Genomic DNA, 18054 nt, shown 5'->3' on the forward strand with positions numbered 1-18054 from the left:
GCCCTGACTTAACATCCGCAGAATGAGTGCTGCCTGAGGCAGGACCACAAAACCCATGTGTCCGTACAGGAGGCAAGTCACCCCAAAACAGAAGCACAGACATTTTCAGAAGACTAGCTCATGGTTTACAGGGTGGCAGCAGCTTCCTCCTGTGTCTGGTCTGAATGCAGAGGGGGAAGAGTTTCAACCTCAGGCATGAGGGGTCAAAGGACTTGGTCTAAACAAGCAAGCAAGTTCAGCCAAAAAAAAACACAAAAAAAACAAACAAAAATGAGATGAATGTCCTCATTCTCATCCAGAAGCTGCAGATAAATCTCTCAAAGCTACAAGAGAGAATAGGGATCGGGCCCTAAGGGAGTAGTGTTAGTAAGAGGGAAAAAGAGTACAGACATACCTCGTTTTATTGTGCTTCACAAATGTAGTTTTTTCCCAAATTGAAGGCAAGGCCCTCCATCAGCAGAGAGATTATGACTCACTTTATTGCGGTGGTTTGGACCCAAACCTGCAGTATCTCTGAGGTGCGCCTGCCGTTTCCACAACACCACAGGCCAATGGTCAAGTTTTGAACATGATAAGCTTGAGATATATATGTGTGCACATATGTACTTATATTCATATAATTATGTATTTGTATCTACATAGAGGCTGGCTCCAAGGCCTGTTTCTCCCATCCCCTGATTCAAATTTCTGTTCCCTTCTCTCTGCTTTTCTAAATGTTCCTGCCCTGAGTTCCACTTGGTGCTTCATTAAGAAGATTATTAGCAAGAATGCTAACTCTTATCATTGTGTTATTATTAAGATCTCCATTTCCCTATCTTGAGTGCCTACCATGTGTCAGACCCCACGACTGTGGGGGAGAGCAGGGGCCCCATCTCAGATCTCACCCCCACACCTCTCACTTCTTACGGCGCGGGTGGGGGGGCGGCCCGCTGCCTTCTGGAATTTAATTATAGTGGTTGTCAAACTTCTGCTGGGTTTTTCCGTCTTCTCCTCTTAGTATCATCAGAAGGCCTTGTAGCTTCCCTGAACCCAGTGCCAGATGGAAGTCTGCATGCTTCAGCAGGTATTTCCTTCTTGCCTTGCCCATCCTCTGGGCCAGGTGCCCTGCATCCAAGAAAAAAGCCCACAAGGAGCTCCATCGGTGAGGATACAGGAAAGGCTTCACAGGTGCATTGTTTCTTTTCCTAAGGAAAGCACCAGCATAGGGAAGTAAAGCTGCCTCCATTACCACGTAGCAATTTCGTGCACAATTACATTTCCAGCAGGTGTCACTTAAGAGGGTGAAACCTATTAGGCATTCAAATGAGAAAGCAGAGAGGAGCCTGTGGGATTGCCCAGGAAAGCTGCTCTCTGCAGAGGTGAAAGAAAGGAACACAGGACATTTCCTGAGCACTTGCCACTGGCGTTCCCATAAGTGATCTCATCCCAGCCTGAGGACAGCCCTGGGTTCATAGGTTAACAGGCCCAATTCGAACCAATGAAGAAACTGAACTGGGAGCCCGGCAGTGAATTGCCGGAGCCACTCAGCCAGGAAGGATGAACTGACACAGGTGTGCACACCTCTACAGGAAATGGCGTGTTCATAGCATTTCAGTGTTTCGTTTAAGTCCACAGAGGGCCAAACCCTCTCTTAGATTTTCTCTGGCTTTCACCGTGTCCAGCATAAAACAAGTACCTTATAAATACTTGACAGGCATCTTTATGGCGATTTTCTCCTGGTTGGTCAGAGGACGAATGAGGTGTCCAGAGGGAAAGAAGATCAAAGGAAAGAAAGTGCCAAGTATGTGAAAGCTTCTCTAAATTGATCTTTACAATCGAAAGTGGGAATTAGTGCCCTCATTGTTTACATGAGGAAATGAGGCTGAGAGGAGTAATGGGACTTACCCGAGTCTGCCTGGCTAGTACGTAGCGGGCCGGGGATTCAAACCCAGATCCGCCTGCCTCCAGAATGTGCACTCCTTGCATTGCGTTGGGCAGCCTCCCTTAGGCTCCATCTCATTGCAGAGGAACTGCGTGTTCCCCCTTGGGCAAAGCCGTGAGGGCAGTGAGCTCAAGGCTGTCAGACTCTTCAATGCACCATATGGAAAGAGCCCCATCCTTCCTGCTCATTGGAAGGACCCCAGACCCAGTGCTGAACCAGAAGGCCATTCTGTTTGCTCTAATCACATAAATCTTACCTCTGGGCCATCTTAACCAAGGCCTGCCCACTGGAAGTTCATACAGGGCTACCTGGAGGCAGGTAAATCATAGATACAGGCATACCTCAGAGATATTGCAGGCTTGGTTCCAGACAACCATGATAAAGCGAGTATCACAGTAAAGCAAGTTGTACTCTTTTTGCTGGTGGAGGGTCTTGCCTTCAATTTGTAAAGAAAATGCAATACCTATGAAGCCCAAAAAAGTGAAGTGCAATAAAACAAGGTATGCCTTCACTGGAGCTCTGCTAGTCCACAGGCCTGCTTTCTCGCTGATAAAACTGGACTCACCGTATAGTTTCCCCACTCATCCCCCCACCCCATCCCCAATATGAAGATATACCTGAGTCCCTATCTTGCCTAAATGCATCATATTCTGCTCCATCTGGAATCTGGGCATCAGCCTCCTATGCTATCTATCTCAGCCTCTCCCCTCCATGAGCTTTACCAGGTTCTAACAAGTCCATCTACCAAAGAGCTCGAATACTCTGCCTCCTTCCCATCTCCCTGCCTCTGCCATAATCTAAACTATTGCACCAGCCTCTCCACCGATCTTCAGATCTCTTTCTATCCCCGTCTTCCATACAATTACAGGTGAGCTTCGTAAAGCATTTATTTTACCCATCCAACCAGACATCCCACCTTCCCTCTGTCCCATAAATATTTGTGGGATAGATGAGTATTTTCTATGCCTCAGTCTTCATGCTAGACTCAGATGCAGAATTAAATAAGAAACAGTCCAGTCTCTAGTGGTGGAGAGAGACAAATAAATAAATTGCTGTGCAGGTATAGGTAAGCCAAAGGAATAGTGTCTCAGAGGAAGCTTTTGGAAGAGCTGATGTGGGCTCAGCATTTTTAAGTGAGGGTTAGGGAAGGGGATAATCCAGACAGAGCAACTGTGCACGTACAAAGGTTTGATACTGCTTTGCACATTTGGGGAACTACAAATACCCAGCAAGGTTAGAGAGAAGGGTGGTTTCTGGGAAGGCAGGAACCAAGTTATGAAGTGCCATGTTCTATGTGTCTGGAATTTCACCGTGTTGGCAGTGTAATGCCATGGATGGTGTTAAATAAAGGAGAAACATGGGCCAAGAGCTCTTCACACTCCACCCTCCACACCTCACTGGGCCTTCTGGTGAGCTTTTGTCCGGGTTCCGACCTCCAACCAGACTGCTGAGTAGGCTCCTTTTCTGGTCGGTTGACATTGCTCTCCCATAAGAATTCTGAATCATACTCAGAGAAATTCCTTTTTATTTCTGTTCTGTTCTGGACACAATGTGTATTCAATGTTAGCACAGTTCACTGGGGCTGTGGTTGTGGAGTGTGTGGACAGTGAATTGCTTTGGGATGTCCTCAGCAGCCCCTGCTTCACTATTCATTTGCCCATCACTCCAGAGTGCTTGGTAGGAGCAGATAATAAACAGGCCAGCTGCCACCTCCTGCTTTTCTTATCATCTATCAAAGAAATGGAAAGCGCACTATCTGTAATTGCTGAATGCAGATGGGGTCAGCAGGCACAGCTTCGACTTAGGAGCACATAGGAGGAAGGGCTCAGGTGGGGACCACCCTGCACAGCGTTTCTGAATCTGCCCTGCTTGTAGTCTTGGCCCCACCTGGCCCTCTCTTCTTACCTTCCACCAGCATCTGTAGCACCTGAAGTGGTCCCCTGACCAGCCTCTTTTCGGAGCCCCTCACACATCCCTGCCTCTGCAGAAATCCCAAAGAACTGGGTTGGAGCCCTTGGCTCCATGACCTGGGGCAAGGAACTTCACCTCTCGGAGTTTGGGTTTCCACACTTAACGATCAGGTCTAATGCTCTCTGCCTTGCTAAAATTCAGAGATGGGGCAGGTGGGGGGGGGGGAATCAGAAGTGTTAGATTAGGTGAAGAAACTTGTAATTGTCACGACAAAGCTCAGAGATGTTAAATAACTTCCCCAAGGTCACACAGCTAGAAAGTAGATTCCCTGAAGCAAGATCCTGTCCATTTTGTTTGTCCCGTATGCCTGACATTGTAGCTGGTATGCAGTAGGCGCTAAATAACTACGTTTAAATGACTGGCTCCAAAGCATGGTGAAAAAAAAGGTTGCTACTTTAGGTATAGTTGTATTTTATTTTTTGTTCTAATTTGTATTTCTTTGATTACTAGAGAAACTGAACATTTTTTCCGTGTGTGTAGTCACTCCACATACTTCTTTTTTAACATGACCCTGTCTGTTCCCAATATATTTATCAGTGTCCTAAATTTTCTCCCACATCAGTTGGCATCAGATCTTTATCAAATAGATATTAACCCTTTTCTGGCTTCCATGCTACACATATGTTTCCAACTTGATGTCCTTTTTACTTTCTTCCTTGTTGTGCAGAATTGTAAAGTAAAATTGATTTCCATTTATGTTAAGTTGCGTACTAACCCTGCTAAGACCCCAGCCAAGCTTTCGGAGCTGGTTTCCCCAGGCAGCACATACCTCTTCCCAACCCCAGTGAGTCCCTCCCGGTGGGCTGAAACAAGCATCAAAGTCAGGCTGGAAGGTAAAAGCAGTTGCAAAAGGGCAGCCCTAAGCCCAGGGGCCCTTGTGAGTCAGCCAGAGGGCAAATCTTTTGTACCATAAACATCTGATCGGTTTATGTGCTTGTTTTACCGCAAACACTTGATTTTGACGTTAGTCCAGAGGCCCAGAGAGTTGTTTTGGAAGTTTTATCTGGTAGTGCCCATCCCCCTGCCTGTCCATGTGATGGTGAGCAAATGGCTCCTGCAGCAGTGTCCTCAGGCTCAGGAAACATGAGGTCTGGGATGGTGGAGATGACAGCAAAAGTGCTTTAAGTTGGGCTTTACGTATTACAAAGTGCTTTTCCACCCATTGTTCAGTTGGTCCTCACAACAAGCCTCTAGGAGTGGTGTAGATAATAATACTATTTCCATTATCTGCTGAGAACGAAGGCTCAGAGAGGGTGTCCGTGTCTCCTAGCGAGCCACTGGCATGGGTTGGAGCCCTCTCCTTGGATGTCAGAGCTGCTGTGGTTTCTGCCTTGCCAGGTTAGTTCCTGCGGATGGTCCTGAACTTACCATAACAGAGCAGGAGCAGTGTTCAAGGTCAGAAATCCAGCTGTAGAAAGAGAGGGTGTCCCCCTGCCTGGAAACTCTTAGACCTAAACTTCTGGAGAAGATCTTGAGAATACACTTGTCTGTCCCTTCCAGACACATGGTGCTGCTGCTCTAAACAGTGGGGAGTGACGTCCCAAAAGAAGGGACGATGGCTAAGGATTTCTTTGGTGTTCCCATCTCTGGAAAGACTCTTTTTCAACTCAGTTTCTCCTCCCACGAATGTTTTCAGCTTCACCAAGGTCGAAACAAGCACATGTGTCAGTATGGGTGGGCGTGTGAGGGCAGAAAACGTGGTTAGGGAGCTGAGTTTGAGACCATGTCTGTGCTGAATTCCCAGTTCTGGTTTCCTCTCTGGGACCAAGAGAGATTTCTAAGGAGGTGATGTGTGTGGCAGTTCATTAACAGCCCTGCTGTTCCATACCTGGTGGTCTTTTTAGTTCCTGTTGGAGCCATTTATCTGGGACACTTGGGTCAGTCAATAAAAGGTCACCTGTGACAAGAGCCTGAGCAGAAGCAGAAAGCCAATGCATCATGGATCCCAGAGTCTCCTGTTCTGAGTGGGGGAGGCCGACCTCTGCTAGGAAACTCACCCACCACATAAGGGCTGGCTCACATGGAGAGCTCGCAAGGCATTATCCCTCAATTTCTGGTGGACTCTTTTCTCTTTTGTTTCTTTCTATGTTCCAGCTGGTGTCTATCTGTTTATAGATACTTTTTTCACATCCAAATTCTTGTGTATAACCGAGGATGCTCTGTCTCTCAGCAGTTCTCCTGTTTTATCCCTGACCCCATCCTCTCTCAATAAAGGATGGCTTCCTCCATCCCTCTGAATTCCGAAGGATTGATGCTAACCCTTCCCAGTGGTAGGTACCCACACAGACATGACCCACACAGGCCACATCACATTAAGACTTAAATGTCTCACAAAAGCTACTGAGAGATGTCTTCCTTGGCCTGTCTCAGTCTCATTAAACTCCTGGCTTCCCTAGAGAGACTCAGGACATCCTAACCTGCCAAAGGATTTTGAAGTTTTACAGCCAAGCTCCTGGGCATCCACGGCATTAATGATTAGACTTTCCCACATTAGTTTACCATTCGACACAAGTAGTCACATTCAAGCTGGCTCGATTTGTGGAAACAGAAGCAGAGACCTGATGATGCGTCCCTTCCCTTCTCCTTCCAGGGCTGCCTCCCCAACTTTACTTACCTCGTAGGTGCCCTGCCTGTTACTTATTCCCTCCTGGGCTTGACTACAGTGGTCAGTTCTGTCATGGCTGCCTCTTCCAGCCCAAGCACTGTGAGTCTTTGTGCATCCATTGCACCAGAGGCTGCAGAGTGGTGCTTCCACCTGCAGATTCTTTCTCGGCACCCCTCTCAGTGTCTAGGCAGGAAAACAGAAACCACTCTTGGTCTTTCAACAGAGGGGATTTAATGTAGAGACTTGGTCACACAGTTGAGGAAACAGCTAAGAAGCTACACAGCTTATGTTGAGGCAGCCCCGAGATCAGTAGCAACAGGGAAGCAGAGCCAGCCCTGGGCTGGCAGAATCATGAGAGAAGGTTTCTAGACCCCAGAAGGTGGGACCATCCAGCAGGAGCCAGAACCATCACGCAGAGTGCCTGTCAGGAGCTGAAGCCACAGAGCGTACGTAGCTGCTACCAAGGATGCTAAGACCACCAAGAGAGGGGCAGATACCCTAGCTTCTCTCTTCTTCTCCCCTCCTCTCTTCTGCCATGTTCTTCCATTTGCCAAACCTACCTGCCCAGAAGCTGGTAAGTGAGGGAGCCTGAACGTTGCAGTTCCCGGTGAGACAGAGAAGAGCAGCAAGTGTGACAAACAGGCATCCGTTCGGCCCGCTCATCCCCACCATCCTCTTTGTTCAAGGCTGATTTGGCCCCCACCCATTCCAGGAAACTCCTACTCTTTTCTAATGTCTCTGATCAAGACAGCTGGCAGCTTGATATAGGTATCATATTTTTATATGATCTCCTGAATAGAACAAATGAAGGGAAATCAGGTTCCTCCTGTGCTCTGTAGAGGGCCAGTAGACTGTAAGATCTGTAGTCGTCAAGTCTTGCTCATGTGAGCAATTGCTATCCTTAGTCCTTTGGAGGAGAGCGGCATCCCTGTTCTTTGGTAGGATCTTCAAGGTAGAAGATCTTCTTGCAATGGTGTTAGCCCCAGAAGCTCAACTACACCTCGGACAATTATCTCTTATTTAACAAGACCAAACCCATAAGCCACACCCTGCTATACAGCCATTCTGCCCAGGACGGCCTGTGTTCAGTGGTTATTCCAGAGGGCTGGCGAGTTGTTTCAGGGGACCTCCAGCTCTTGTCTGAGCTGGTTAATCCTTTCCAGCCTGCCTTCCCTCATGTTGTCTCTCTCCTCCTCTACTAGCTTGTTTTGGCAGGGGAGCGCAGACAGAGGGGAATGTGGGCAGGAAGAGTCCAAGGGCAAAGCAGAAGAAACAAAGGCCCCTAAGTTTGTACAGCCAAGAAAATAACATGAAACGCGATGAGGGATTTGGGCTGGACTTGTTTTGTTTTGGAGCGTTTCAAGGGGCCCGGCATGCAGTTGTGTTTGGATTGGGAAAAAAGGCATAACTGAGCAGGAGAAAATCCTTTTCAGATTTTATTCAGGCTGTTGCTAGATTAAAAGAAAACACCAGGAGGATTAAACTGTGTGAACGTATGAAGCTTACTGCACTCAGACAAGAGGGGACCCTGTCTCTTCCTGGGATGTGTTTGGACAACATGTGGAAGCAGTGAGCTTGATTCTTTATCAGTCACCAATATGGTAAATTCAGCATCAGTTGGAGCCACCGACATTGCTTTCCATTTCTTAACCTTAATGATAATGATAATTACTAAATATTAATAGTGTTAGGACTGTTGGTTCGAAGTGACAGAAACATCAGAATTAACTCAAAACAGAAGGGCTTTCACTACTGCTTCATAGGATCCAAGGAGTTGAACCTTCCAGCCCGAGAAAACGGAGAGATGCCATGGAATTGGGATCAGGGTTTTAGTTCTGTTCTGTTAAATTCGTGTTGTCTCTTTTTGCTGCTGTGGTCTGCTTCTCTCATACTCGTGAGCTCCTTTCTCTCACCCAAGACCAACTTTCCACCACTGTACTACTTTGCAAGGGCCGCTGTAACAAAACGCCACACACTGAGAGGCTTAAACAGCAGCAAGTTATTGTCTCACAGTTCTGGAAGCCAAAAGTTTAAGATCAAGGCGTGGGCAGGGCCACACTCCCTCAAGAGGGAAGGAGCAGTTCCAGGCCTCTCTCCTGGCTTCTTGTAGTTCCTTGGCTTGTGGCAGCAGAGCTCCAATCGCCACACGGCATTCTCCCCGTGTGCGTGTCTGTCTCTGTGTCCAAATTTTCCTTTTTATACAGACACCAGTCATATTGGAGTAGGACTTATCCCAGTGATCCTGTTTTAACTTGATTACCTCTATAAAGATCCTACCTCCCAATAAGGTCCCATTAGATCTCCAACCTGTCATTTTGGGAGGACACAGTTCAATGCAACCACATGGTCACTAATAGCTCTCAAGTTTTCACATCGTGCAAGCTTCACTACTAGAGACTACATTCTATTTCACTGCCTGTGTTCAGTAATCCCTGGGGAGAATTCTAACGGGTCCATCTTTGATCAGGTTCCTCTCTCCGCAAGGGCAGCCAGCGGGCCCAGAACTATGACTGCCCTGACTTTGTTAGGGTACCGAGCCCAGAATCAATCAATGATGGCCAGGGAAGCAGCACCCTTTAGGGATACAGTTCTCACAGGGCCCACGCATCTTTCAGATCAGTTAATTAATGTTGATTACAAATCACCCCCGCATTGTAGTGGCTTGTAACAACAAAGAGTTTGTTTTCTCTCATATTCTATGACCGCCATGTGTATTGGGAGTGGTGGGAGAGGGGAGGGGTTCCCTCATAGTCCCCCATGCTGACAAATCGTCCCACTGTGCCAATTATTGTACCAGAGTGAAAGAGAACTCGAGAGGGTCCTACATCTGCAATTAAGCCTTCTAGCTGGGAGTGGTACACTTCTGCTCACAACCCACGTGCCGCAATTAGTGACATGGCCTGTTAGGGTGTGCCACCCCACCTGTGCCTGGAAGGCAGAGAGCCAGAAATAGTTGCCAAATAGCACTGACGACTCTCACAGCCCACATGATGGGAGCAGTGGAAAAAGCAGTTCCCAGAATCAGGGAGGTGCTTCCCCAGAATAAGATGGGGTGCTGCATGGCAAAGTTGTGGGCAAGCACTGCAGGGGCCTCCCAGGCCAAGGGAAAGAGCAGCGGGAAGACAGTGAGGTATTAAAAACACCCAGGTCTGGCTGGAGCAGAGAGGGTCTGAGGGAAGAGCGCCTAGAGACTGGGATGGAGAAGTCGCCAGGCTGGATGGCAAAGGAATTATCTGCTCTAGGGAGGGGTTTGGATTTTGCCCTGAAGACAGTAGAGACCAACAGCGGTATCAAGCCAGGAAAGGCAGGGTCAGACTTGCATTTTAGGAACCGCACTGATGGTGTGATGATTTGAAGGAAGGAACTGAAGCAGAAAGATCGGGTTAGTCCCCGGACTTAGTGGTAGAATCAGCTGGACTTGGTGACTCTGGCATGCGAGCGCCATTAGCTGTGGTCGGGACCACAGAGAGGGCTCCGTGGAAGTTCTGGCATGTGCCCTGGTTCCTGGAGGAAGAGGAGGAGCTGGTGAGCGTGGAAGGACGGGGAGCCTCTGCAGGCTGACAACGAAGCTGAGCAAAGACCTGGAGATCGGGGAGCACTCCGGCGGTCGAGAGCGAGGGTTTGTGTTTGTCCTCCACATTCAAATCCCAGAACGTTTGGTGGTGTGTTTGAAGAGCTTAAAGGTGAACAGTAGTTAAATAAAAGCACGTTTCAGAAAATTGAATCAGCTCCCCACTGATACCACCGACCTCATCAGGTTGCTTTCTGGCACTCGTGGCTCTTTGCGAACTGCTTCCTCCCCTCTCCGGGCTTCCATATGAGCCATGCCTCACAGGCAGAGTTCTCGCACATCCCTGTGAGCACATGATTTTCCTCTGGTGAGAGCCTGCTACCTTCCATCTCCCTCCTCGGCAGTTGTACAGTGGTGCCCCCACCTGCTCCACTCAGCCTCCTCTCCGACCAACGTCCCTGCAGTGGCAAGGATCCTCAGTTCTTTCACAGACAACTCTCCACGCGATGCAGGAATGGACAGCTCACGTGTGAAGGATTCGGGAGCCCTTGCTTGCCATGCTAACAGTGAGAACCACTCGTGAGTGCGCCGAGGAAGAACCACAAGAGAGAAGGCTGCGGTGCAGCCAGAAAATGGCAGATGAGCTCTCCCCCCGCTTCCCTGTGCAGCAGACTCGTCCTCACCGTGACAAGCGTGGGGCTGGCGTGCTGGACCCACAGAGCACCGGCAAGAAGAAAACTCGTTTAGGCCTCCATGAATGAGGACGTCCAGTTCAAAGTCCATAGGAAAATTGCATAAAACCATCTGCTGCCTTTATTTCCCCGTGTGTGCATTAAAAATGCACAGCTGCTCAACAGGAAATGTTCCATTAAGCTGTGTGGCTCCTTGGCTGGTCCTGGATGTTGGAGACAGAGAGGAGGTGAGGGGAGAGGGGAAGTGGGGTAAGCACGCCCATGGATTTCCCCCTGGATCTGAGTGTCTCTAGCAGGACATTCTAGATTGTTCCACCCTGTTTATGTGCTTTCTCTATGAGGTGTCATTCTATGTGTATAGTTGATTCTGTCAGTGAGTTTGTATGTGTGTGGGGTTTTTTTTTTCTTTTTAATCTGAAAATTTGTCTTTGAGTTTACAAGCAGCAGCTGCAGCTGCCATAATTAAAATGAAATAACCTGCTTCCATCAGTCCTTAGGGAGAAAAGCTTTAAAAAAAATAAAAAATCCATATTCTAAGTGGACTCAGGAATGTGGTGACTCTTCGCTCCCTCTTTTACTTGCAACAAGTTTTATGGCTTTGCTTTTCTCTGGAGTCAGGAGGAGAGAAGGGAATGAACTTTTGCTGAGCACTTAGCCCACCGTAGGCACTGTGCACAAGCCCTGATTTGAATCCAGATTCGATGCTTCACTTCTTTCTACTCTGCTATGTGCCCTCCCGGTATCCTGACAGACACCAGGTCTCTCCCCAGTCTGGTCCGATCCTGGGAGGTTTGGCATTATTAAGATGTTGTTAAATATGTTGGCACATATAATGGCTTGGATGAGAAACCAAAGCTTTTATCAAAGTAGCAAGGTGAAGTACCCCGTCCTAATGATGCCTTGAGAAGGAGATGGTTTTCAGAGGATTGGACGTGCTCTTGAAGGTGTTGCTTAAAAGTCACTCTTTAAACCAGGCTCAGAAAATAAAATCCCAGAGGAACTGCAGGCTCTCTGGTTATGTTTGGATCTCAGAATAAGGTAACGGAAGTAGAAAGGGACAGCTACGTGCTGGGAATTAAAGATACAGTGGTCAACCTCTCCAGGACCTCCCGGTCTGGTGGAAGCGGAGACTTGGCGACAAATAATTATACGACACTGGTAATAAGCGCTAAGTTAAGGATATGAACAACTTGCTATAATTTCAGCATTTTTTTCCTCCCAAAATCCTTTTTTTCAACTGGTACCTTTTTGAGGAGCAGGGCAACCTCATCGTGAGAGCAATGACCAGAATGTTGAACATTAAAAAATGAGAAGAAATCAGAGTGCATTTTTTTGTATGTATCAAGGGTCTGGCGCTTAGTCTCTCTAATCCTTTGCTATCATTTCCACCTGATTATGAAGAAATTTAAGGAGCTCATTGGTTTGCCCAAGGCCTCATAGTCGATCACTGAGCAAAGTGTGGTTCAGACCCACTTTATCTGTTTCCAAAGTCCCTGCTCTTGCCAGGACACCTCTAAGAAAACCTGCTCCCTGATGTTAGCTGTACAGCCCACTCTCACCATGTCTTGTGTTTAGAATGAAAACATTTTTTTCTTCCCTTGGAAAAAAGTGTTACAGCAGGCATCTTGCTGGGAGTCATTCGTGACCATCATCTCCATCTGCAGGTATGGGCATCCAGCTTGAGTGCATTGAGTCGTCCGGGCAATCCTTTCAATAATATGAATTCAGCCCAGAGCATAGACATACTCATATATCAATGAGGAAACAGATTCCCTGCCTCCAAAAGATGTCCTCCTGGGCTCCTGGATCTACTTCTCCTGCCACCACAGCCTTAGCTAAGTAGGGAGAGACGGAAGCAAGTACACCTAGCAAGGGAGGAGCATGGTCTCTTGCTACCTTTGAAATTCTCTGCAAGAGACCAAAGTCAGTGTTATTTGGGACCCAGCTCAAAGCATTATCTTATCTCCTTGATTTGTGGTCATTTTGGGGAAAGGCACTCTGTACCTCATTCCACTGGGGGTGCTCAAATGCAGCCCAGGAAGTGATCATACCTCCACTCTCCCCCGGGCAGGCGGAGAGGTGCCCTGGGAGTAGAAGGTTTGTTGGCAGTATCAGGTATGCAGGTGTCATGCTCAGTGTCACCGCACCCTTTATAGCTCACCTGGAAAGAGCAGGGTGCAGATCTTCTCGCCACCACTTCCTAGCTGGGGGACTAGGGCAAAGCAGCTTAAATTTCCTGAAGCCGCCTTTCCTCATCTGCAAGTCTGGAAGGATAATACTTGCCTCCTGCAGTTGTCTAGAAGGTTTCGTGAGATCAAATAGATACCAGCACCAAACCCTGTGCCCAATGCTTGACACACAAGTAGGAGCTTCCTGCCCCAGGCACCTCCCTTTCCAATTTATACTGTGCAAGACTTGCCAGATTCATCTTCCTACAGCAGATCTCCAACTGTGTCACATCTCTGCTCAAAAGCCCTCGATGGCTTTCTAGTATTGACTGAATAATGGCCATCTTTTCTAGAGTGTCATTCAGGGCCCTGTCTGTCGGAACCCACATCACCTGTCAAGTGTGATGTCCTCTACTTCCTTCTACCCAGCCCCCACTCTGGAAAGCTGAGCTCCGCACTCATTCTTTGTCACTCTTTCCCCTCCGTGCTTCTGTTGCCTCATAGGAAGCACTGTGCCCTGTCCCCATGCCACCCACCTAACGTACTATCTCTGGTGCAAGATTGAGCTTAAGCGATATGTTGTCCAATACATGTTCCCTGATTTGTCAGCCAGGGTGACCTCTTCATTCCTCTGTCTTCTCACTGGGTTTTATCTGTATCTGTCTTACAAAACTGTCAAGCATTATAATTACATGTGGCCAGGTCTTATTTTCATTGCCAGCCTGCAAGCTTCCTGAGGGCCGGATTTGTTTCAGAGTCCTCAGTGAATCCTGCATAGCACCTAACACTCAGTATATGAACGAATGAGTGAGTAAGTGAATGAATGAATACCACACTCCTTTCCTTACTGGATTTCCCCTCCATAAAAATGCTACTAGTACAGAAATACTTCTAAAACCTTTGGTCAACCCCTGAGCATTTTGGTTTCATTAACAGTCCTTGTGACGCTTATTGGAGGTCCTTTGAAAAAGAGGGAACTCAGGGATATGAATTGAAAAGGAAATGAACAGAAGGAAGTTGAGGTTTCCCTGAAGCCACGGCAAAGGTGAGGGTGGAGGAGGAGTAAAGCTGCGGTTCTGCAGCTTCTTCAAGGGGGACGGAACGGAAGGTACTGAGGAGAGCCTACAGCACGCGTGATGGAGGCAGAGCGGAATTCTGTAACTTGGGCAAAGGAGAGGGTTTGAGAAAGACCCTGAATGTTTCATCCAAGCCCCCGAATGTGACTAGGACTCCAGCTGGACCCTTGGGGGCAAAGCCAACAGCTGAGTCCTAAAGTCCACCGGGCACTGGGCAGCTGGGGAGAGGACCAGACAGAAGAAAGGGCCTCTTACCATGCCCACTGTTACAGCAAACTCGTTCCTGCTGCTTTCTGATCCTGTGGAGGGTACATTTGTAATGAACAAGGCAGAGTAGAAATTAGGAGCAGAGTAGTCACGATCGCTTCCTCAAGATGCGTAAAATGACACTCATACACTCCGTAGTGTCCGGCCTGTTCTGTATGTTAGCGAATATGGTATGATTTATAAGGACACTTCCAGGCTGACCTCCGAACTCTGTCTTCATTCTGCCTTGGCTGTCGGGTCTTCTACCCAGCCTGCCCCCCTGCACCCCTCCCAAGGAAAAGAAGGGATGTGCTTCACTTGAGCAGAGCCTGGTGACCTTTCCTGCCTAATATTTTACACTTTGATGAGAATGACGAAAATTTTTACAATAAAGAAATAGATGCAATGCAAATGAAGCTAGAAAAATTTCACACTTTGGAGCAATTCATTTTTAATGGAAATGACCGGTGATTCCTCACCTTGCAGGGACCACACTGTCTTTTAGTTAGGGTCCTCCATGTGTTTGACAAATATGGATTCAGGGAATTTCTCAAATAATGGCTTTTTACCTCAGATTCCCAAATGTATTCTTCATGCTCTGTTCTTTAGCCTAGTGGGTCTTTGATATAAAGCCATGTGTGGTGTTGTCAGTGGGTGAGTGTGGTAGTTGGTGCAGTGGAAAGTACCCAGATTGTGCGTCTTTGAGGGCCTGTGTTCAGAGTCTGTGTTTAGATCCCAGTTCCTCCTCTTGCAATGAATGAGGCAAATGACTTAAAACCTTTGAGCCTCCCCTCACCCTTCTGTGAGTGGGTTAGGATTTCTTTTATTCATTTCACAAACCTTATCATGTGCAGCTAGCTCCTTGGGCGTTGGAGATCGGAAATGGATCAAACTCAACATCGTAGAATTCTAGCGGGACAAAGGACTTCATATGTTGCCTAGTTCAGAGTTTACCTCTTTCAGATGAGGAAAGAGAGGCTCAAGATGATATGGGGAAACAGAAGAAGACTCACCAGAGCTTCCCAAGAAGGCTGCATAGAGGAAGTTTGCGTGGGGTTCGCAGGGTGTTTGGGACCCGCTTGCTTCTCTGTGTGGCTGAGGAACTAGGAACCCATCTCCCCACTGGTGTGTGTTTGCAGTGCCTGCTGGGGAGAGATTTGTGGGAAAGCATGTGGGGCATCTGGCCACCTCACTCAGTTGGGTCTATGTTCTCTGCTTCAACAGAAAGGATCCTGCCCTGTCCTCCAGGATCGGATGGCCCTGGAAAGAGGGCTCCAGGGCCCCCGGACCCTGCTGACTCTTCAGAACATGCTGACATGGAGCCAGGTCAGTTCCCTCCTCTGCTCTGATTTTTCTGTGTCACCAACTTGATGAGAAATACCGTCTTAGAATCCGAAACCATGATTGCTTTTTGGTTGAAGACATTTGCCACTAAGCAGCTTGAGAAGTGGAGGAGGTCAGGCGAGAGTGGGGGTGGCCTTCTCAGGGAGCAAATGCAGTGGGAGGACTGGTGCGTGCTGGAAGCCAAGACAGCAGCCCACAGGGTGGGAGGAGAGGGCAGGCGAGAGCCAGACATCCAGCCGGGAAGTGATGGAGGAGCTGGCATCCAGGGGCAGGTCCAGGACCATGGAAGCAGCAGTGACAATATTGTTCATTCTAGGCTGCAGGAGACCAGAGGCAGGGTCCAGAGTTTGGTGGTTACATGTCAAGCTGAGCTAGAGCGGGATCAGAGGCATAGTTGAGAATGGGGCAGGAGGAGGTAAGTGGGTGGCTGCCCCGCCATCCAGCCCGCCAGAATGGCTCCCAGGAGGCTTTTCTTCATACTGCTGTGCAGAAGAGCAATGACAACAACAGTAGGAAACACCCGGGTTGGGTGAAAAAACTACAAGGATGTTTCAAGCTAGAGCAGAAAAAATGGCACAGAGAAAGGTGGAATCATAAATAGAGGCTGGGTCAGGGTGAAGGAGTCTGAAGAGGCAAAGGAGCCAGCACCCGGGGAACAAGCCTTTATTGAAAACCTACTAGCAACCATGCAATTTTTCTTATCCTCCAAGCAATTTTGCCAAGTAGAAGTCTGAGCTTGCTAGGCTCAGTTATGTGGCAGTAATAAATTCACTCCAGAATCTCAGTGGCTTAACAGAGCGAAGGTTTATTTCTTGTTCATGCTACGTGTCTAACTGAGGTGGGTGAGGGGCTCTGCTCCACCTAGTGACTCGGGAGGCTGATGAAAGCTTGGCTGTATTTTAGGTGTGCCACCTAGAACATGTGGCCACCTTGGTCTCTGCAGCAGGGGAAGCGGTAGCTGGCTTTTACATGCTTCAGCCCAGAAGTGACACACAACCCATCAACCAGAACTAGTCACATGCTCCTGCCTGATTTCTAGGGCTCTGGGAAAGGTGGGAGAGACGTGACTGTTTGATGAGCAATAACTGCCTCTGCCACAGTACATAGTATTATTTCCATTTTACAGATGAGAAAACTGAGGCTCAGAGAAATTAACTATCTTCTCTGAGGTCTCCCAGCTAAAATGTGTCAGAGCCTAGACCTTACATAGCCTCTGATTCAATCCTTGACTTGTATGTAGCTTTTCAGTGAAGGCATATTGAATATTAAGGATGGTCTTAACACCATGCCAGGCTCTGGGGATGTAACAGGGAACAAAAGCAAAGGTAGCCTCTGCTCTCAGCCTGAAGATTTTGTAACTACAAACAGGGACACATGCTCAGCAGTCGAGACATATGGTTCTCTGAAGAGATCTATTAAGGTTTTTAGCTTTTCATATAGAGGGACAGGTAAAATGTGGTCACATGTGTTGAGGCATTGTGCCAAGTACTTGATTTATTTATGACTTCCACAACCCCATGAGGGAGTTCTTACAATTCCATTTTTAATATAAGAAAATTGAGGTTCACTCAGCGAGGGCAGATAACTAAGCTGAAGGTGACTCTTCAACCCCATCCAGGCTCACTTGTGATGACATGAAAGTTAAAATAAAAAAATTGAATCTCATCCCCCACTCCATCTAAATCTAAGTGTGATCCCCTCTTCTTGCTCTAAATCCCTCCATCCAGTGCCATTCTCCTCCTGGTCCCCCAAACATCCCGTGGGTGTCACAACACATGAACACAGATTTCACTGCCAGTGGGAGCTTCTTGGAGCCCAGACATGGGGTCCCTCATTGTAGCTGGGCTAGAGCAAGGTGTGTTGAACTCAAGGAGGAAGGGAAGACATTGCAGAAATACAGGTAACGGGATCTGAGTCTGATAGGATGGGGTTGAATCTGAGCCTTGACACAGGCAGATTCTTCTGTCTACAGTGTGCTCCCTTTTCTCTCCAGCCTCGTGTCCCCCATCCCTCCCCTTACACTCTGTGCTATATTTATACTGACCCCATCACTTCTGTCCCCTCCTCGGCACATCTCACACCTGGATTATTGCAATGGCGTTCTCAGGCGGCTCTGCTGCCCCCTTTCCCTCCCGGGGTCAGGCATGGAGGTACCTGTTAAAACACTAGTCCAATTAGATCAGTTCTCTGCTCCAAACCGTTCATGGCTCCCCATCTCACGCAGAGGAAAAGCCAAAGGACCCACCATGACCCACCAGGGACATTGGCCTCTTGGTTGTTCCTTGAACCTTGAACACACTCCTGTCTCAGGGCATAAGGCATACCAGCCTTTGTGCCAGTCTGGGAAAAGCTCTTCAGGCAGAGGGAAGAGCAGTGAACAGACCATCCAAGTGAGCAGAGCACACATGGGGCTGAAAGGTCCTGAACACAAGCGTGTTTTCTGCACAAGGAACCGCAGGAGGCCAGTGGTCTGAGCCAAGTGGACACGGTGGAGGTGAGAGCAGGGGGCCTGCTCTGACT

The 18054-nt window shown here is 48.1% G+C and overlaps 1 protein-coding gene across 14 annotated transcripts in view; it reads left to right on the top strand.

Annotated features, from left to right (window-relative positions):
* Positions 1 to 18054, top strand: part of TENM4 (teneurin transmembrane protein 4) — a 2724551-nt gene that overhangs the window by 2215981 nt on the left and 490516 nt on the right. For all 14 annotated transcript variants that reach the window (XM_074335694.2, XM_074335702.2, XM_074335700.2 and 11 more), the window contains one exon: positions 15415 to 15516. In XM_074335694.2, the coding sequence (XP_074191795.2) occupies positions 15507 to 15516 (10 nt within the window). In that variant the 5' untranslated portion in view covers positions 15415 to 15506. The remainder of the gene's footprint in view (positions 1 to 15414; positions 15517 to 18054) is intronic.

The sequence above is a fragment of the Rhinolophus sinicus genome, chromosome 14, assembly GCF_057876585.1.
Source record: "Rhinolophus sinicus isolate RSI-liver-muscle chromosome 14, RSI-T2T, whole genome shotgun sequence".
Taxonomy (NCBI): domain Eukaryota; kingdom Metazoa; phylum Chordata; class Mammalia; order Chiroptera; family Rhinolophidae; genus Rhinolophus; species Rhinolophus sinicus.